General features: G+C 40.5%; 1 protein-coding gene across 1 annotated transcript; it reads right to left on the bottom strand.

Moving 5' to 3' along the window:
• Positions 1-407: 407 nt before the first annotated feature.
• LOC129361672 (uncharacterized) lies at positions 408-21,967 on the bottom strand. The gene is made up of 15 exons (XM_055032671.1): positions 21,824-21,967; positions 19,262-20,381; positions 18,245-18,447; positions 17,978-18,149; positions 17,804-17,854; positions 17,393-17,495; positions 14,686-14,938; positions 12,559-13,123; positions 11,911-12,114; positions 11,653-11,814; positions 5,212-5,354; positions 3,991-4,305; positions 3,575-3,746; positions 2,895-2,936; positions 408-1,023 (listed from the first exon to the last, which is right to left on the bottom strand). Exons 2-15 carry the CDS (start codon positions 20,378-20,380, stop codon positions 922-924), a joined length of 3,606 nt encoding a protein of 1,201 aa, XP_054888646.1. The 5' UTR covers position 20,381; positions 21,824-21,967; the 3' UTR covers positions 408-921.
• Between the last annotated feature and the right edge of the window lie 500 nt (positions 21,968-22,467).

Below are 22,467 nucleotides of genomic sequence, written 5' to 3'. Positions count from 1 at the left end.
TTTTTCCCCCCCAGAAAATATCTGAGCTTAATATCAAAATGTCTTTTTTTTTGCCAGATATGTTCTGATTATTTTTCTACCTATAATTGCCCACATAAACAGCACATTCTCTTGTTTTTTTTTCTTTGTATTTTTTGAAACCATTTGTTGGTGAAACATTTAACATTTGTAACCCTTCTTCCTGATCTGCTGCTCAGCCATGTTTTAAAGGACTGAAGATGAACACTTTTTAAAATAATCTGTTTCTGGGTTTCCTAAGACTCCAGATCTCCTGTATGTGGCTGTTATTAAAAGAATCAAACATGACGCGTCAAACCTTCTTTAGAGAACATGGTACGTTTATCTGTATGGGGAATGCCAAATAAACACAGCAACATGTGATAACTCAAGTGTATTCATGCAAACTGTATGGTAAGTCACAGGGCTGCACAGTGGTGAAGTTGGTAGCACTGTTGCAGCAAGAAGGTCCCGGGTTTGATTCCCGGTCCGGGATCTTTCTGCATGGAGTTCGCATGTTCTCCTTGTGCATGCTGGGTTCTCTCCAGGTACTCTGGCTTCCTCCCACAGTCCAAAAAACATGACTGTTGGGTTAATTGGTTTCTCTACATTCTCCCTAGGTGTGTGTGTGTGTGTGTGTATGGTTGTTTGTCCTGTTTGTCTCTTGTGTTGCCCTGCGACAGACAGGCGACCTGTCCAGGGTGACCCCGCCTCTCTCCCAAAACGTTGGGGAGAAGGGTGGACAGATAATGGATGGCTGGAAGAAACCTAAAATAACCAAGCAACAGATCAGTCTCAGAAAACATCCTGGAACTTTTTGCAGATAAGCTAGAGAACATGTCGACTTCACGTGCAGCACATATATATTTCCAGGCAACAACTTAATACTGACTCCAAAGGGCCGATGAGTTATCAGGAGGTTCTTTAACAGAAGCCTTGATCGTAGATTTTCACCAGATGTTTGATGTGGAAAAGTTTTCTTCGAAGTTCTTTGCTCTGTCTCTTCTTAGCCTGATAGTCTTCCGTCTGGAAAAAAAAATAAGCAATCAGATGTTAAAACAGCCAATCTCATCAGTAGTACCTACAGATGTCCTTCTAGTTGTTTTGTGTCTAAATCATCCTGAGCTTCATTCAGGCACTTTGCATTCAGGCACTTTGCATCTGCCCGCCTCAACAACATTTTCGGCTGGTGGGACATTGTCTTTGCTTCCCTTTGATTTTTACTTTCTTTTGTGTTTGGATTGTAATCAAATGCAAAACTCAAACTTTCAAATCGGAACTCTAAAACAAAACGTCATAAACAGACTTCAAGAATTAAACTTTAGACTGCACAAAAAGTGCTCTGAAAACGTATGCAGATTTGCATAAGCAATGCTTTGAACATTTTTGAAAACTGTTGACAGCTGACGTAAGTTGCTCAACATCCTTTTTACCTAATGTTTTTCTGCATTCTAGTCTTATTTTGCATTGTGTGTCTTTTTGCAAGGGAGTTGCAATGGAAATTTTGTTAAATTCTGTTCAATAATAATAAATGCAATCCATCCATTAATCCATCCATTACTCTAAGAAACAGCTAATAATACTAAATCACCACACATTACAGTGTTGGGGTTCCCCCGTCTGACTTGTGGATCCCTTTGAGCTCCATCTGTGTTTATCAGTCTCCTTCCCTCTGTTTGCTGCTCAGGTTCGCTCTCGGCTGTTCAGCATTTCCCTGATTACACTCATCTGGTTCCTATGCAACCTGAAGTCATCGCCTCTGTTTGCTCGTCTTCTCATTGTGCTAAAGAAAAGCCCGGTAACAGCAACAGAATCTGGATGGACCCGGAGCGTGGCTCTTATTTCCTGACAGTGTCTGCACAGCAACGTTAACATTTCCTGGGTTTTGATGTAAAATTGAGGATATGATGTTTAGCAAAAAAAAGGAAAATAGTTCAAACTAAAAAGCTGGATCCATAAATATTAACACCCTTAAACCATAATGTGTTGTTAATGCACTTCTGGATTCACTTTTAGGATTCTCAGCTGATGTGAATGTTTGTAAATTTGAGGAACCATAAAATATGTTTAGTCTTTTATGACATCTATGTTCTCCAAATGTCTGGATTGAGAAGAAGAGCTGCAAGGCAGGAGGATTTTCCTTTAAATAAATGACTCTGTCCTGATTGAAACACAGCTGGATCTCAGGTTTTTGTCAGATGAAAACAGTTAAAGTAGCTGTCAGTTTTAAAACAGGACTGTCAGCTGTTTGCTTGGAAGGTGACGGTAAAAAGTGATATTATTTGTTATTATCACAATAAGCTTTCATCTAAATCAACACAGGATGGCTTTCTGTGAGGAAAGCCAGGTTTAGAATGGCCTAGCCAAAGTCCAGAAATAAAAGCGACAGAAAATCACTGAGGTTCCCAGGAAGCACAAAGTTTTGGGATCTTTGCAAGGTACACTGGGATGCTGACAAACTCCTTCTAATGAAAAAACCCTGAAAATCAACCAAAAGATTCAACAAGATGTTAGTTTCAGAGTTAAAGCAAGACTTTTGCATGAAGACGTGCAAGGAGAACCATTTTTTCTCATTGTCTGAAGTTAAATCAAACCTAACCTTTCTTGTTTTAGCTTAGCTACAATGACCTAACTTATGTCATACAGTTGATCAGACAGTTTCCGGGATATGTAAGTAAACTTTTGAATTTGAGGAAAGTTACAACATAAAACAAAAACTTAAATGTTCTCACCAGGGTTTTTTTCTATTTGACTTCAGACAGTGAAAAAAAATGTGCATGCGTCTTTTTATTCAACGTATGTAAATATCTGGATCCAGCTGTGGGTAACAGAGTCATAGCAGACAAGGCTAACAGCCAAAAGGCTCTGATGGACACAGAGGTCAAAGGTCACCGTACCTTTTTCAGGTCTTTCAGCCGGTTGTATTCATCTGCTATAGCCTGCAGGTCACAAACAAATGTTCCACTCACATGTTTGCAAAGTTCAACAAATATTACAGTCTTGACTTATCTAGTGCTAAATAGAACAAATAAATAAATAAAACATCCTGCAAAAGCATTCCTCTCCCATTTTTGTGGTTTTTTCCTCATGCATTTTTTACCTGTTGAGATTTTATGTAATAAACCCAGATTAGCACACAGCTGAAATGATTTTAATATGTAACATTTGGAAAAGGATGGCAGGATGAATTTAGCCTCATTCTCTTTCAGTCTGATTCTCCCAGGATTCAGTAGTTTCACTTCAGAAGTCGCCCTGTGCTTGTTCAGTAAAAACTGAACACAAAATGTTCAGCAAAGACATGTGAGCCTCTGTTATGACTGCAGAAGCTTTCGCTACGTCAGACCCGCCTCCAGGCTCTGATTGGCTGCTTCTAACTGGCACTGGGGGAAATCAGAGAAGTTTGATTCACATTCTGTCTCCTGTCAGGACACAGTGGCAGCTTAAATAATAATAATATAAAAACAATTCTATAAATTATAATGTGCAGCTTTAATGAATACTTTTGCAAGGCCCTGTAAGCAGGAGAGGAAGAGCAAAAATAAAGAGTAGCTGAAGCTTTTCTCCTCTCTCTGGTTACCTGGTGCCTCCCAGAGCCTTCGTCCAGCGTGTCCAGCTCTCGGCTCAGTTTGTGCACCTGGTCACTGATGTGGTCCATCTCAGAGCAGAGCGTCTTGTAGTGGGCCAGATGCGAGTCAAACTCTCTCTTGTACTGGCGGCGCTGCTCGTCTGTGGTGATGGCTGGGTACAGCCTGGAGGCACACAGCAGCTGATTACTGCTGTTTCACTGTCATGAACCGCGTGTTCATCAGCGTCTCCGGCGTGAAACAGAAATCACTTCAGCAGTAAGTTATTGTGATTATATTAGATTAATAGTCAACACAATCTGTATTGCTATATTTTTGAACGATGGATGTTTCTGTCATTCTCTATCTGATGTATCAGACAAAGGCAAGACTTTGTTGCTGTGGAGACAGCAGCAGCGACCTGACCCACCTGTACAGGTAATCTCTCTGGTCCCAGTCCAGCTCATTACCAGTGTCCCCAGAGGTGTAACCAGTTTCGTACTGGGACTCAGCCGCCTGCTGAGCTGCAGGCGTGGATCCTGTGAGCTGTTTCTGCAACCGCTTGTTGGTGTGATGAAGAGGAGGCTCCCTCTTGTTGGTGTGATGAAGAGGAGGCTCCCTCTTGTTGGTGTGATGAAGAGGAGGCTTCCTCACGCTGTCGTCGGAGCTGCTGGAACTGACTGCAGCTCTGATGTTTTGGTAAACAGGCTCAGTGTCGCGCTTGGCGCTGTTCTCTGTGCAGGAACTGAACAAGAAACACAAAATCAGCAATAAGAGAAACAATTTCACGCAGTACACCGCTGAGGAAAAATTATGCAAAAAAAAAATCATAATAGTAATCCTATAAATTTGTTAATTCTAAACTTCTCATCATAAATTTTGTTTTATGTTTTTAGTCTTTTAAAACGATATAAGTTAAAATAATTGATTTACACATTAGGTAAGACTTCATTTGAAGGGGTGTGTCACGATCATGGAGGAGTTTTCATCAATGGTAATTATTGTCATGAACGTCATTCAGTTCACGACACTTTAAAGGCAAAGTGGCTTTAAAACTTGCATTAAAAGTGTCACTAATTACTGAATTACACTTAAAGAGGAGTCACAAATATTCAGGAAGAATCCTTCACGTTCATTATTATTATTTTATGACAGTGTCATATAAGTCTTATGTACACCCCTTCAGATAAAATGTTACTAAACTTTATTTCTGATGCTGATTTTCTGATTCGTCAAGCTGCTGTGCTCCTCCAACTGGTGTAGTAAAGCAAGAAATCAAAAGGTTTGTGAAAAGTTAAAGACCAGAGGAAATGTTCAGCAGCCTGCTGCAAAGAATCAGAAGAACTGTGGGGATAAAATACATTTTGATTTGATTAATATAAAATATTACACATTTTCTTACGATCAATCAAACGAGGGGACTGTGATGAAGAATTGTATTTAATTGTATTTAAAGTTATAATATATTATCTGATAATGAAACTCATGACCAGTAAAATCTGAAGCTGTGAGGGAACATTTATGACAAATATAGTAATCACTGAATGGGAATAAAAAAACATTCTAAAAGTTGATGTTTTTGTACATATTTTTCACAGGTGTGCAGAGGGCGTGCCCGCCCAGAGGTCAGAGGTCTTTGGGGGGGCCTGACCTGGAGATTAGACAAGCATCAGCTTCCTTGTGCCCTTCACTGTAGCCGAAGTTGTTCTCTGCCTTCAGGTTGGGCGCCGCGCGCTCTGACATCACGACGGTGGGCGCCTGCTGGGTGCTGCGTGCCTCCCCGACATCGTTCACCTGGCAACAACACCCACAAACTGCACATTTTATCCAGATCAAGGAGGTGGAGGCGACGAAGCAGAGCGTCAGATCATAAATGGAAAACTTACATGAATCTCAGGGACACAGTGAGAAACACAGAAAGCAACAGAAAACACTTGAGCAGAATAACGGAGGAGTGTAGGGACGGATGATCCAGCACTGAGTGAAAGGAAGGAGTGGAAATGACAGACGAGCCAGAGGAGCTAATCACAGGTGAAGGGATGCAGCTGGCGAAGGGAGCAAATTGAATAATGAGAAAAGAATCATAATGTTTAGAATGTGATTATAATGTCAGTCACCTGGTAAAAAAAATCCTGATTTACGCTCAAACGGCAAATAAATATGTTGTGTTACAGGTTGAAAGTTTGACGTCCATTCAGAAAAAAAAAAAGAAAGACAAAATAATCTGTCAGAATTTCCTCTGTTCCAATATGGCTGCCACACACAAAACAAGACTGAAAAGTGAAATGCATCTGCCCACTCTGCTCAACAGAGTGGGCAGATGCATTGCAGCTGTTTTGTTTTTTCCTTTCTTTATATTTCTTTGTTTTCAGTTGACTTGCAGTGGATGTGCAGAATGTCACATTAAAAGTGAAAAACGATTCATCATCATCTCATTGATACACCACAAAAACCTGACGGTTAGAGAATATCTCATGCTTACAGTAGGACCAGAGCACATATAACACATTTATTCACACACATTGTGATGCAGCACCATTCACACACTTCAACAACTATTCTTCCTGTTGGATTCTGTCATCTACGTCACCAAAGCTGTTCCTACTTTAATGAAATGAGGCCCGACTCTGTTTATTTTAACCAAGGGTCACGTTGACCGATACAAATATTCAAAAACCTGCAAGAATGCCTTCAAATGACACATGAAGCTGATAAAACCGTTCACCACAGCAGCACACAGATTGCTCTGAGCCTTTTCTGCTCCCTTTATTAATTCAAACACAGAGCAGAGGCTGTTCTGCTCCTCGCTGCTGCATGAATGCACACAGAAAGCCTGCAGTGCACACAATTGTTTAATAGAGTGGATTATTTGGTGATAATAACGTGTCTTAAAACACTCTTCTTTTTAGTCATATTTGATATACGTATATAGCCTTTGAACTGAATCTAACAGTTATTTGATTGTGTCTTGAAAACACATTGTTCTGCCCTTTAAAGCGTCTTCCCCTCATGGTTCCTGCTGATCCGTTTAGTTCCTGCTCTGCGGCTCTGCAGGAACTTCCAGAGAGGCTTCAGGTAACATAGTGGGGTCAACTTTTACAGTAAAGGCACCAAAACCATATCCTTGCATCTTTTTGGAAAAGATACATTTAGGACATAACCCTTCTCTTCCTGACCCAGTGGTAAACTCTCACTCAGCCTGTAGCTGTGTTTCCGTTAACCAGAGAAATTACAAAAATAAATTGGCTTAATGGAAACATAAAAATCTAGAAACCGTTTTTCTATAAAATGTTTTTAAGTATTCAGATGTATCAGAATACATGTATTTCATATAACTGTAATTTTTTACATCACACATGATCAGCAGCCAGCTATTACTACTGGTGGAAACAGTGAATAAGACGCCAGCTGTTGAGAAAACCAGCTGCATTCCCTGCGTAAAAACCCCCACAATTTTGCAATTGTGTTTTTTGTGTTTTCACTAAATGGTTTAATATAATGTAATATTTATGAGTACTGCTGGCGACGGGTCTTCTGCTCCCAAAGTCATCTTTGATCATGTTTAATAGAAACAATATGTGTCCTTTGCATTAATATTAGTCATCTGATGCAGTTGAAGCATGAGACCTTATGACAGCTCTGACACGCGTCTTCCTTCCCTCCAGCCTCCCCTGAGTTTCACCTTAAATCCTTTGAACAAGCAGCTGAGCTAATTCTCTGAAAGAAAACACAAACAAATCTTCCCACTGCGTCCGACAAGACATGTATGTTATTAGAGGGAATGCGGGTGCATCTCCACATCATCAGAAATATACAAAGAAAAACGTTGCACTCACAAGAATAAAAAGCAAATAAAATGACAGTGTGGTGCAGTAAAACTGAAACTGCAGGAAGTAATTAAAAAATGGTTTTGGCTACAATGTAATTTAACACAGAGAGAAAAATGTCAACTTCAAAGGCCAGAAGAACTGTCAGCCTGATCTGATCTCCACTCCACTCTTACTGCGGAATGCAATATTAAAGGCTTCTTGTGTTTGACCCATTTCTGCATGGCTGTGCAGTCAAACAGGGTTAGGGCTGATGTGGGAGGAACGGCGCTTGTTGAAACTGATCTGATGAATGTGGTGTCACAGGCTCATGCTCAGTGTGGGGAAAATAATCCAAGGAAGCTTATCCTCTGGAGGGACAAATTTAGTTCACTTTCTGCTTCTCAGACTGCCTACTACTGTATAAGAAAATGAGAAAATGAACTGTAGTTCAGTAAATTGTGTCTGGGATTCAAATAGCAACATATGGGTTTTCGAAATTATTTTCCTTATTTTTCTGCGTCCTGTGTGTCTTAAAGCTTTTTCCTCTTATTTGAAACAAAAATGGAGAATGTGAAACAAAAAAAAAATCATGTTTTACTCAGAAACTGATCTGATGAGGAACCTTCACAAGTTGAATCATTTAGTGCCACCTCACTCTGTGGGAATGCACACAGCAACACAACCCTTTCTTTACATTATACATGAGCCATACATTATATATGCTTCCCTGCAAGGCAAACGTCTTCACTGCGATACAAGAAAGCCCCAGAACAGGGCCTGCATCTCAATGGAGAGACCCTGGACACGATGAGCAGGATGTACCTGGCTGGATGAGCCCATTCAGTTCGCTGCTTCGCTTTGTAGCAGTCAGTGCAGAGACGTTACACAGTCACAGCACAACGGTACTATGATGAGTTCTTCCCTGCTTTCATAGGACTGCAGTCTGATAGACTGTGAAGTACCAGCATCAGAAAGAGTAAAGTGTAGCTCACAAACACTTTGTTGAGATCCCTTTGATCAGGCCTGCAGGTTTCCAGTCATAAGACAGATGTGTGCTCTCTACCTTCTGAATAACAAACCAGAAGGTATTGTGGAGAACTATCCTTCTCCATGCTAAGTTCCTGATGAATGATGTTGAAGAGTCAGTGAGTTTAATTCATGAATTCCATTTATTAATACCAAAATACCACAGCACCATCTCACATGCTACCTTTAGGAGCTAGCAGACAAAATGGCACCCAGAAACAGTTAGCGATTCCTCTTGTTAGCTTCTATCTAAGCTATGCACTAAGGAGGGCATTCCCTACTGTGTCATATCCTTTAACCCTGGCTTTGAGGGCATTTGCTACAATTTCATTTCCTTTGGTTTTACCTTTGCAACTAGAAGAGGCAGAAGGAAAAATATAATTATTTATTCTCAATGGTATCCTGAAGCTCTCTCTAAATTCTCCCTAGGTGTGAGTGTGTGTGAGTGTGTGTGAGTGTGTGTGTGTATATAGTTGTTTGTCCTGTCTCTGTGTTGACCTGCGACCTGTCCAGGGTGACCCCGCCTCTCGCCCGGAATGTTTGCTGGAGATAGACACCAGCACCTCCTGACCCCATGAGGGACGAAGGTGTTAAACAATAGATGGATGGATGGATGGATGGATGGATGGATGGATGGATGGATGGATGGATGGATGGATGGATGGATGGATGGATGGATGGATGGATGGATGGATGGATGGATGGATGGATGGATGGATGGATGGATGGATGGATGGATGGATGGATGGATGACCCTGAAGTCCAACAACTCACACATTACAGATGTACACGTAAACACAGTCTCTTCACTTAGCTGGCTGTCAACAACACAGTTAGCAAATCTATAGATGTTTTTCAAAATCACACGTGAAGATTAATATAATCATATTATTAATCATCATCTATAGACACTGATGAGATTCATATAAGATGTATTCTTGTAGATTTTAGCTGCAAAGCTCTTCCTGATCAGGGTTGAAAACAACACAGATCTGCCCAACTCCAAAAAAACCCACAACCAAAATCTCAACCTCTAATGAAATTTATGTTGATAGCATCAACATAATAATGTTTACTTGCCCACACTGGGCTAAACATTGTCGGTTTTCATTTTAAATTGGTTTTATGCAGCATGCGTCTTTGCTGTGCTCTGATGCGCTGTTCTGCTCACTGTCAGGAGGGGCGCAGTTGTTCCTGAAAGAGGAGTTTATAGTTGAAGCACTGAGAACAGGGCGTAAAGTGGGGCACACACCAATCACACTGTCGGTGCTTCACACTGCTTAGTAGCTGCATCAGCACACTAAGCAATCCTCAACCTTATGCAGGAAATGTTTGTGTGACAGATTATGAATTCCAGAAATATTAATCTTGAACTTGCTGCAATAACCATGCAGTCAGTTCCTTTATCAAGGTTTTCTGACCTTTATATCATAAACATTTTTCTAAAATGAGCGCAGTGCAGTGTAGCTGTTATCTCCCTCCTGGTTAATGATCAGTCAGAGTGAAACTAAGGAGTGCCAGTTGTGTTCTCTGACTCAACAAGGCATGATAGCTGCTGAAACTCAGTGACCACAACATATAAAAACAAGGTCAGCATTAGTCTTCAGGATATAATGACAGTTTTTGGGATGGACTGTGTGGCTTGATGATTTTGTTCATTCTTAACTCTTTGGTGCAACACATTGATTGAAAATTGATTTATTGATTTCATATTTATGTCTGTTTGTGTAAGGCTGCGATGGAAGAGCACTGAAAGCAGCCCTTTAAACCATCCGGACAACCAACACAACACAAACACAATCAAAACTGTCAGACTGCTGATTTTCTGATAACAGTAACTCAGAAGTAGTCCAATAATTTGAATGTATTTTTCTTTCTTTCCTGCTTAGCTAAAGTTTCTGTTTATATTATTGGTTTGTGGTGCATTTTGAGACTAAAGAAAAATCTTTAAAACTTCTGATATTTCACAATGTTATTAAAACACATGGAAAAACCTTATATAATAGCAGAAAGTATGATGGCACGGCTTACAGTATTTCATTATGTTACATAACCTGAATAGTACGTTATTGTGAGAGAACTCAAAAGTATTGTGAGGGAACGCAATACGTTTGCAAAGTACTAAAAAAAAAAAAAACTCCCCATGTTCTCTAGAAAGCCCTGTAGTCTAATCTATGTCTCTCACTGTTGAATTTTTATTTTTATTTTTTTAAACACAGGACATGACATTAAGCAGCACAATATTTTAGAGTGATAAATTAGGGGCTCAATCACAGAACATTTCACATGAGATACACCTAATCTTATCATTAGATGTATAAGATTAATCTTACCATTAATTATTTGTTCAGCTGAGAAAGACTGCAAGAAAAACAAGCATATCCTCTGAAGACGTGTTGAATGTTATCATTTACAACCGGGAATTTTTTGCATGCGCACAACGCTGAAGGGTTAAAAGACTATTGTTTTACCATAGCTGCACTGCCATGGTAAGAAAATGAAACCTGGATCTGTAGCTAGTATTAATTTAGTGCAATGTGCCACAGAAAAGGAATAGTAATAAAGAAAAGTTGTTGAAGAGTAACTGAAAACCACTCATACTCTTTTTCCATCTATCTGTGTCAGCTTTACGTTGCACATATACCTATTGTCATAGCGACTGGCTGACAACAGCTCTACCAAAACAAATGCAGATATTTTCCATTTCAGGTTTTTAGGCTTGATGTTTATTTTGTGATTATTAATAAGTGATCATCTGAACACAGCAGTGGATTGTTAGCCAATTTAAACACCTGCTCTGTTGATGATCTGTTAAAGATTTGGTGTGTTGGTCACCTTATTTATTTTGTTATCTGAATCCAAACACTAAATTCTGCAGCACATCTAGACGTTAAGGTTGTCAAAGTCAAGCTAGCATAACTGACCATCCTCCATCTCCCTAGCTATCCTTAATTATTCAAACTTGTTACTGACCTGTCTAATGTGATACTCTTGGACCTTGTTATTTGTCATTGTGTCGACAATAAGTAGCAAAAAACTGCATCCCTTTTCCTTTTATAAATACATACAAGGTTCATCACATTATACTGACAACTTGACATCTGAAACCAACCATAGACATCGTCATTGAGCAATTCTTTTCCCTGCAGCAGGGAGCTCTGGGGTGTGTGTGGAAGAACTCCCCCCGGTTCTTCCACACGTGACGTCATATTGCAATGTGTCTATAAAAATCAGTAAGGAGAGAGAGACACACTCACCCAGTCCAGAACATCATGCCCGTCTGACAGCCTGACCATCGGCTCATCCCACAAGATGTTTGATTTTCCATGGCGCCAAATCTTGCTGCGGGTCTTGTAGGCGTAGTAAGCAGAAATAGACAGCGCTACAACCACCAGCAGGCCTAGAACAAACCCCACTGCCTGAACAAAGGAGAGTTAGATGTTGGGATTTATCCAATCAAATCAAACTGGTTTGTAAAAACAAAACTACCAAAGAACAAAATGGAGTAAAATTACCTCCTCAGGGTCCATGAAGCAGTAGTGGTAAAGGTATTGATTGTACAGGGGAAAGCCTCCAGGGAAACCGGCCCCCACACTGCCGCTCAGACTCGGGGTCCCCTGGATGTTCTGACACATCCTCAGCATGGGGTTATACAGCATGCTCTGTGAGCTCTGAGACATGGGGTTCACCCCGATCACAAAGATGATATCGATGATACCCTGAAAGCCAAAACAGGCCCATTTAGTCACAGCAGGTTTAACCATTCCCTCAACTTCATAACACAGACAAAACCAGAGACTCCCTGTGTTACTTCTAATCATGTTATCTGAAGCCAAAAGTTTCAGTCTGTCACTACTTTCTGGGGGCAATGTTGGAAAATGTATTGATGAAGCTTGAAGCTGCGTTAATCAATAGTTATGAAACTAATTTTGAAAGAGATGGATCTGACTAGTTTTTTCCTTTAAAGCTCCAAAAATGTATGAGTTCTATGTAAAGAGAATCCCTGACCTCGTCCCTCACCCCAATTAGACCGAGATCTGAGAGCCAAACTTTCAAAAATAATGGCCTGAGTGAGTCTTTTTACTGGAACATAGATCACACGTAATCCTAGAAAGTGCCCCGTATCTTGTTATGATATTGTGTGTTGTGTTTTTAGAACCCACCTGAAGAACAGCCAGGATGATGTCACAGATGAAAATGGTGAGGTAGAACCTGCACCCTCGCATCATCCGGGACCTGGAGAAACTTCCCACCAGGAAACTCAGTGAAACCAGGAAGTTGATTGCTGCCATGGAAATCATCGCTGCCTTAGCCGCCTGCGGCGTCATATAGGAGCCACCGTAGCCGTAGCTGCCTCCATAATAACCTGAGCCAGCTCCGCCCACAGAGACTGTGTCCCCAACACCGTATCCCCCGTACCCAAACCCATTCATGTCCCACACCAGAGTTGAAGCCACGCAGGCAAAGATAAGGAAGCACATGAGGGCTGTGGTTCCTTGGAAGGTTTTAACAAAACCCGGAGGAGAGAACCACCTGTAGAAGTGCTGCGGCTGCCCCTCCATGTAGTAGGAATCAGGAGGAGGCTGGTGGGTGTAGGAGACATACTGGTTCTGACGGGAATGGACGCTTCTTGGGGGGTAGAGACTGTGGGAGGTGGTGCTGTACGGAGGACTGTACACAGGGGGGCTGTCATAGTACCGAGGCTCATACATATTTCTGGGAATATTCCTGGAACAGAAAGGAAATTTTGATCAAAACTAGTCAGCAAATCAAAACATTTGGCGTACTGGAAATGTATTCATATGCTATGAACTTTTTCATATTTTGTTACGTTTGTAACCACAAACTACAGTCTGTCTTATTACGCCAAAATTGCAGAGGGCATAATTGTGAAGTTAGAGAAATAAGTATTGTTTTGAGATTATGTGAAATTAAAGATCAGAGAAATGGATTGTGCTTCCCCACAGCATGATGCTGCAGATATAATGTTGCTGTGAGGACAGAGTTTTCAGGGCAATTTTACTCACTGCAACAGTGCTAATTATGGCCATTTAGAGATCATTCAAATGATGACTGTGGAAATATAACATCCAATCAATTATTACATCCAATCAGTTGTTTGAAATATTGCATTTCTTACAATTATCTTTTCCCCTCCACTTTGCAACTATGAACTACTTTGTGAGAGTTATTGCCAGGGGAGGAGATAGAGAGAGGACCAGCACTGACATCAAAAGAAAAAAGAAAAAACATATATTTAAAACCAGAGAAACTGATCATTTTGAGTGGTTTCTATATAGTGTATATATCAATAGTGTATATATACACTAGTGTATATATCAATAGTGTATATATATATATATATATATATATATATATATCTGGTTCTCTGGTTTTATTTTCTATAGGTACATGTTTGAATAAAACAAGCATTGTTCTTTTACTGACAAATTATCTCCAAAATTTCAAGCAAAAATTTAGTGTTTAGTTGCAGAAAATGAGAAATGATCCAAATAACAAAAAAGGTGCAGATTTTTCAGACCTCAAGTAATGCAAAGAAACCAAGTTCATATTTATTTAGAAACAATACTAACGTTTCAACTCAGGAAGAGTTCAGACATTAATATTTGGTGGAATAACCCTGAATGGAGTTCTTGATTTTCTCCAGAGCTGTATAGAAGCATCATCAAAGTGATTTAGGTAGCATGTGTATGCTTCATAATGCACCTCCCTGCTCCTGAACCGCCTCCACACTCCCTCCAGTATTGATGACCCGCACCTTGTCTCCACAGAAGAACTCAACCCAGCAGGCTTCAATTATTCAGACAGGCAGCAGAGAGGAGGCAGAGCCGGGGCAACCATGCGTGTTGTTTACTGCAGGAAGTGTGTGTGGCCCCCTGTGCTGCTTCTTCACTGTGTGACACCTGTTGGGCCCTGCCGGGGGCCAGCCAGCCACGAGAGGCAAAGCCCCGATATAAGATGAGCCAGCTGGGTCAGAACTGTCTGAAGCTGCAGGTCAATAGTGTATCTTACTTCTGGAAACTGAATGTCTCAATTGGACTTGACATGACAACATGTTAGTTTGACAATCTAATGTTTCACTCCTCCTCCTTCCTGGAACTTGATTTATTTTATTCTTAAAGAGAAAGAACTGAACTTATATCTTGCTCCGAAGAAATATTAGCTTTTTTTTATTATTATTTTGTTTTTGCTGAACTTTGTGATACTCTAAAGTTAACAATTGCCAAACTTTTAAAAGTGTTCGATAGAGAGTGGAACATGGCACTCACCCAGCTGGGTCATAGGTTGAGTCGCGGCGCTCCGGGTCTAATCGGTATCCGGTCTGACGGCCGTGAACTGGAAACACGCCTTCAACTCGCATCGGCCCCGTAAACAGACACCTGTGGGGCCGGACTGTGGCAGGTCTCCTCCCAGGAGCCTCTGTGTGTCTGAGCAGGGCCACGGCACAACCCCAGCCCACCGGATCTCTGAGGCTCTCTGAGGCTCTCTGAGGCTCCTGCTCCAACATGTACTCACTTATTACTGTATGACCAATTGCCAGCCCAAGCTTTTGAGGGGCAGATTTAATTTTTCTAAAGTTACTCTATGTGTGTAACACACCTGGTGTCATCAGCATCATTTGAAGTTAGCTTATATCATTCCAGAGTTCTTTTGGGTAAATGATTTATAACAGGAATAACAAACTAAAACAGATATTAGAATTTTGAAACGCAGAGTGTTATTTCGGCGTACCATATTATTTTAACAATTTTAACACTAAATTTGTAGTAAACAAGCTGACAAGTTAAAACCCCAACAGTCATCAACATGAAAAGATTAACCGTTATCAGACTAACAACCATAAAATAGAGAAATAGTTTTTACACGTGTAAAAACTATTTTGCGTCATTCAATGTTATTTTTAAAAATATATATATACGTTTTATCACACTAAGTTAGTGTTCTTGGGCACCTCCTGGTGGTGCGGAGGTCCCTATGCAGCTGCTTTACTCACTTATGCTTTGGACCGACCCTGTGTAGACCTCATCAGCTCAGCCTTCAGATGAATGACTTCTTTAGTTGTTTTACTTAAGTATCCGTAATGTGACTTTATAACTAAGGCAACAAGAATTTCATTATATACTTTTGCTTTGTATATGACTTGGAGCAGGCAGCCCATAATGTCCTTGTTTTTTGTTTATTGTTCTTGTTAGAAGAAACAGAGAAACCATCCATTTCCAAAGACAAACTATTACAGGCAAATTCTTCACTTATAACAAGCAGAACTCAAAAAAGATCCGGTTACACCAACTCAGGAAGGGAGAAAGAATTTCATGTCTTGGGGTCTCTGGAAACTCCGTCTTAATAGTTGGAGTTTCCTCTGGATTGATTCATCTGGAGGAAAAAGAGTAAGCTTTCCATCGTGAGTCAGGTTGGTGAGTCAAGAGCTTGCAGATGAAAAAATGGCTTTTAATGAAGAGATGACAAAATGGAAATTTACAACACAGAATGCCGAGGAACTGAAATAACAGAGGAGCCAGTGTGGAAGAATGTTAACCAGAAAGTTTACATGCACTCAGGGAGAGGAGAGAGAGGCGTAGGAAACAGAGGGACTAATCAGAGGTAAGTAGAGGCAACAAGGGAAGAAAGCAGGCGAAACCAAGTTAGGAAATGTGAAACAGCTGGGAAAGGAAGTAAACTGAGGAAAGCTGAGACACAGGGAACCACAGATAAAGAAAAAATCCTAAAGATAACATGAACTGCAAACACAAATCTAAAGAAACAAGAAACCAGGAACGAACAGTAAAAGTGCTGTTACAGTGCCTCAAGTGGCAGGAGTTCATCCTGTATCCAGTGGTTTGCTGGTTCAAAACCCCGCTCTGACTGTCTCAGTTGTAGTGTCCTTGTGCAAGATGCTTCACCCGCCTCGTCTGGTGCTGGTGGTGCAGGAGCGTGTCAACCTCGCCTCTGTCAGTCAGTAGCCACAGCTTCCCAGGGCACCACCATCAGTGTCTGGAAAATCTGGTTATGTGCTATAAAGAACTGGGATCAGTTGTTACTGTTTATTACTGCATTCGACAACATGGACCTAACTTTGCTTTCATAAGTGCATCAGTGAGTTTTGGTGACCCATGATCCTGTTCAGTTACCATCATCCTCTTTTGTTTGGATCCAACCACTGCAGGCTCAGAATAACCCACATCCTGCCTGCTGCTGTCAGCCACAGGTCATGTTGCTTCACTTTCAGTTCTTAAGCTTAAAAAATATTAAATAAATCATTTATTAGGGAAATTATTTTCAATGGATACAGACCCAATCAATAAAATAGCAATAAAGTTCCTGAAATAAATGAGGCTTTCAGTAATACTCTAAATGAAACATATTATATGGATTCATTCCACAAAACATTAATGTTTTCATGTCCTTATTTCTGTTAATTATGATGACTGAAAAAAAACATTTTAAATTAGACCAATAAAAAAACATATTTAATACAGAAATATGGGCTTAATGAGAAGTTGATGGTAAACAGATCTCATCTGAAGAAATGTAACGAACATTTCTTCATTACATTTCAGCAGATTCCATACCAAGAAGTATCTGGTTTTCAGCTTAACTGTGCTACTTTAGGTTAGTCCATTTGATCTGGTGGCAGGTTCAAAGACTGATACTTTGCTGAATATACAAATCTTCCAGATTGGAAACAAACTGCAAATATAAAAAGTACATAGAATAAAGACAACATTGGAAACATCCGAATCTGTTGAAAGAGAAATAATGTAAAATATATATATATATATCTATAAAAACCGCTTACATTGAAGTTCCTCAGTTCTTAGTATCTCTGAGGAAACAGGAACTGGAGATCTGAAGGTGTTCATAAGGGGAAATATGTTCTTTGGAGTGAAAAACCTTTTGCATCACATATCTAGTCAACACAACAATAAACAACATTTTAAATGACAACATTTGGTGGACCCAGTCATTTCCCATGATTGACTGCAGTCTCCTGGTCATAAACTAGGATTCTGTTTTTAATGTGTCGTAATTTAGCTTTTAGGTAGTCACAGCGTTCCTTCTTCTCCAGAAAAGCAGGATCCTGTAAAACACACGTATTGCATTTTGGTGTTTATTGCTGTAAAATGTACCCGTTCTTTCATTTCTCACTTCCACTCCACCCAAATTGTTTGATTAATTCTGCCAATGATTTCAAATAAAACATCATATAATTTGACATCTGTGAAGAGTTTTTTTTTTTTCATGGGACTGCTGAGCTTATGAAAGTGTTTGTGCAATTGCACAATCTCATCCATACAGGCTGAGCATCTCAAGAGTTAAATCTGTTTTTCAGTGGAATCAATAAAGATAGACAAGTTCATATTTTGTGATGCAATCTCTTCAACTTACGTTTTTTTTGTCTTGATATGTTTTTAAAATATTTTGAATCCTCTGTTGATCCTGTGAAGAATATATAAGTAGATTAGCTTGACAATCTAAATTGGACACCTGGTTTAAATAAACGTGATTTACCCTGTAAGTCCTTAAGCACACAATGGACAATACCATTGTCCATTGTCTTACCTCCAAGCTCTTCCCCTTTCTGGGAAGTTGATTCACCACAGTATCCAGCTCTCTGAACTTATTGAGGGTGGTAATGATGCCTCCATGAAGGTCCTTGTACTCCAGGTACTGGTCATTGAAAACAGCTTTGTATTTTTCCCGTTCCTCTTCAGATCTGATCTCTGGATACTTACTGCAAAGAAACAAGACGGAGCATGTTGAGTACAAATTCATTCTGCCTTTATGCTGTACATGTGATTGCTGTCGATTGTTCAGGTCTGAACTTACATTATGTAATCTGCGACGACATGTATTTTGGGTGTATGATTGGACACAGTGGCTCTGTTTGGGCTGACACTTGATTTGCAGACATTAGGGGGCAGTTCAGGTTGGAAGTCACCGTCTTTATGCAAAGGTTTATCAGGCTCATCCCTAAACGACATCTGTTTTGTTCTCTGTGTGTTTAGGGAAATGGTCTGGTTAAACTCACCCTGCAGCAAAAAGAAAAAGAGGAAAAAAATTTCATTAACCTGAAACACAAACCAGCAAATGAAATGATCTAACATAAATTGCAATATAAATAGTTTCCACAATAGCACAAAATTAACAAAATACAAAAGAGATAGAAAAAGCAAAGGAGAAAGATGCAATTTTCATGATTTGCTCTTATTTGACACATTTAATGGTTTCCTTGACATCAGCTGGTCAGGTTGTGGCTGTGTGGTTGAGAATCCATATAAAACAAAGTCATCTGGTTTAATTGTAATTAATATTCAAATAGATGTTTTTTTAATTAAATTTAGCTACAGATGTTATATTAGACAACATATCAGTAGTACTGCCATAAACTCTCTTCTTTAAATAGACATTTTCACAGTTGGTATGGCGCTGGTCTCATCGTCATGGTACCGACCCAACCTGTCACAAATATTTAGCAAAGCATATCTGCTCGATTTTTTTCACACACATGAAACTCGTGAATTGAATTATTTGAATGGGCGAGTGAACACTTTGGAAAATATAGTTCATTAATTTTAACACCATGTTTGTTGTTGATTAGAGATGAATATGAACTCAAACATCAAATTCTTCTTGAAAAAACTATTTTAGATGATTGATGCATTCTCCATGATAAAAAGCAAAATTCTGTTAAAAACCCAAAATTGATATGACATACTAACTATTTCTAGTAATTATAAACAGATGATGATTTTTTGCTGCAATTGAAAGAAAAAAAGAGGGAAAGTGATGCAAGTAGTTCTCCATCCATCCCATACCTACATCCAAGGAAGGCTGCAGGTTTACCTTTTTGTCAGCGTTGTGCCTGAACTTCCGAACAGCCTCATGCCTCCACATCTTCAGACAAACCAGGAAGCTTCCCAGGTACATGATCATATTGATGAAGAGGAACGCCGTTCCCGCCATCTGGCCTCCATCAACTCGACACAGATTGGCCATGATGTGGTTAACCCCGATCGTCATGTGGCACAGCCCCCCTCGATTCAAGTCATTGATGTATACGATCCCTGCGGCCAGGTAAAGCAGGAACAGGGCCAGGTTGATGAAGGCCTCAGTCAGGGGCCACCAGGAGGAGTCCAGGAGGATGGTTCGATAATACATGGTCATTCCTGTCACTAGCAAACTCAGAGTAATCATCCAGGAGATCCCAGCTACAGATATAACAAAGCCAGTCATAGGCCCTGTGTAGCTGTACCCAGACAGTCCGAGCCTATTGTTGTTTATTCCACTGTAGAGCCCATAGGTGTTGAGCCACTCACTGTCCTTGTGTATGTAGGCAACGACACATGCAGACACCACGCCGCCAAACAGGAGCTGGAGCCCAGCCAGCAGCCTGAGCAAACCCGGCCATGATTTCAAATAGGAGTACTTCCGCTGATAGACCTCCACCTTGGCAGCGTAGTACTCTGCAGGGTGGATGCTGGTCAGCAGAGACTCTTCCTGTGGGCTCTGACAGAAACACTCTGGGGTGGTTTGTCTGAGCAAAGACTTCTTTGAGTCTTCGGTGGAGTTCCCTGACGACTCATCCCAGTTCCTGCGCTCCAGGAAGGGACTCACCGGGGGGCTCACCCTGGTCCCATTGGGAAGAATCTGGATTCCAGTTCTGGGAGTTTCAGAGTCACTCTCTCCTGCACGCTTATTTATGATCCCACCCAGCGATTTAGGAATGAGGGATCTAAGTTTGAAGTTCATGCTCCTTTTGCTGTTTTCGGCATTATACGGAGAGCTGGATGTGTGGCTCATGGACATGCTGTCTTCATCACTGTCGTCCGTTACACTGTTAGGCTGAGGTGTGTGAGTGACCCACACAGGCTCTGCTGGACTGGCGGGGGTCTTGGTGTGAGAAGAAGACCCGTCTTCACCTCCATGTTCTTGCCTCTTGAATTTTGCGCTCCAGTTTCTCATGCTGTGGGAACATTTAAAAGCTTTATGAGGCAAGAATATAAAACATGAGGGCTATTAATATGTGCTTCTAAAATTAGCACCTCTTCCACTGTCAGCTGGTTTAATATTTTTTTTCACTTATTAAAGGGCAGTATTGTGTTTTCCAGCCACATAGTGTCATTTTATAGCACTATCAGGTAACTATGGAAACTTCAGTTGTTATAAAAATGCTGTAAATATCAAATAAGACTTAAAAGAAACTTGACATTGTAATTTAATGCCTTGAAATTGGGCCTGTCACTTTAAGAAACTCTTGTCTGTCTGCTCAGCAGTTCCATAGTTGCTAACTGCTGCTGGCTAGTCTGTAGGAGCTGAGTGAGGGAATCATTGGAGTGGCTCCTCTGTGAGGCAGAAGTTTCATCTTTGAAGGCGTTGCTACGTCTGTCTAGATGTTTTACATAGCTGAACGGTTGCCATGGAGATTAAAGGATTTCTCAAACATGCATGAAAGAATCAAAAAAACTCTGCAGGTATATTATGGAATTACATTATAACATGATGTAAAGGTCAAACATTTTTTATTTTTACATCATTCTGCTCCTTTAACAGAACTTGAGGCTCTGAAAACGTTCCAGTAATGATTCCTTTTGAACTGGTTTCCATTTTGTGTACAAAGTCTGACGTCTTATTGTTGGAGCAACAAGCCACCTATTGGGAGCAGCTAAGGCGTTTTGGGAAAATTACAATTGGTGATTTTACAGAAAAGCTACAGTTTCAACATGTTGGATACAACTGTTTATGAACTGTGTGAAGCTGTGAGCGCTCCAGTGAAGACATCTGCACATTGTTGGAAAAAACAAAAACGACATCATCATCCTTCCACTACTTCCTGTCGTCTTCTTCACCAGTGGCTGTTGGTCACATGATTCAAGAGGCAAAAAAAGTTTCGACGAAGCCAGGAAACCGTCTCATCACAACTCAAAAACTTTTTAATCAGAAAACAAGATTGTTATGTTTTTATTGAGCACATTTATGTTCATAATTTCAAATTGCACAGTCTTGTGATTAAAACGTAGCTACTGTGTCTTTTGGGCATGTATCTTGAACTTTTCTACCTTTTCATTGTTACATTGTAATAATGAAAAGTTGGTAATGTTCACAATAGGACTGCTTCTTCACAGCACTGCATAACAAGAGCTGAGAGATGACCATGAAGCTGTTTCATCAGCGAGTACCACAGTGTACTTTGAAAACCATCAACGCCATTAGTCTGTATTGCTTGGTTCAGAACAGCTCAGAACCCACTAATCACTCCTACAGACAAAAAACAAACATTTCAAATACGTCCTGTTCTCTGCTGTTTTGTGGCAAATCAGAGAAGGAGCCCAGCGGGCCTCCAGTGTAGCCTAAACTAGCCGTGACTCACAGCAACACAGCAAAAACATTTCAAACACAAATCCTCACCTTCTCTGTTTGGCTGCAGCTCTGTGACCATGCAGAGGGTTAAGTAGCTGCTTTCAGAGGATCTGGATAGTTGATAAAAGCAGTAATATGGCTGCGGTGTCCACCAGGCCCAGTCTCTCAGTTGACTCACTACAGGTTTCAAACAAGGCAACAAGCCAGAGTGTGTGGGGAGCTGTGAGGGGAGTAAACTCTTAATCATTAAGCCCTGACTGCGGCTGTGCAGCTGCCGACTGGCACTGTGTGGTTAATCTGTGGGAGAGAAAGACAGATAGCAGCAGGGAATCTAACTGGTGTTCCCTGCAGGTAAAAAGTGTTAATACCTTCCAGACTTCCTGGAAATCACATTGATGCTGATTTCTTGATTAGAAAAAGAGGAGAAAACTAATTTTCTACCTGCTTCATAGGCTACTGGGTACACATGAAACCCCAGGAGGTTTATTAGTATTAAAAATATCACATTGAATTATCAGCTTCTGCAGAAGAGTAGACATTTTCTGGGAGTCAATATTTTATACAATCTGCATATTATCAGTCACATCCCATTTAAAATACTGCTTTATCATTCTTTTATTAATGAATAATTCATCTCCATCTCAGCTGTCACATTGTGCTACACAGAGCTGGCTGTGGCCACTAGAGGGCAG

Source organism: Poeciliopsis prolifica, unplaced genomic scaffold (assembly GCF_027474105.1).
Source record: "Poeciliopsis prolifica strain line A6 unplaced genomic scaffold, Auburn_PproV2 SCAFFOLD008, whole genome shotgun sequence".
In the NCBI taxonomy this organism is placed as follows: Eukaryota; Metazoa; Chordata; class Actinopteri; order Cyprinodontiformes; family Poeciliidae; genus Poeciliopsis; species Poeciliopsis prolifica.
This window is presented reverse-complemented; position numbering and strand designations above follow the sequence as displayed.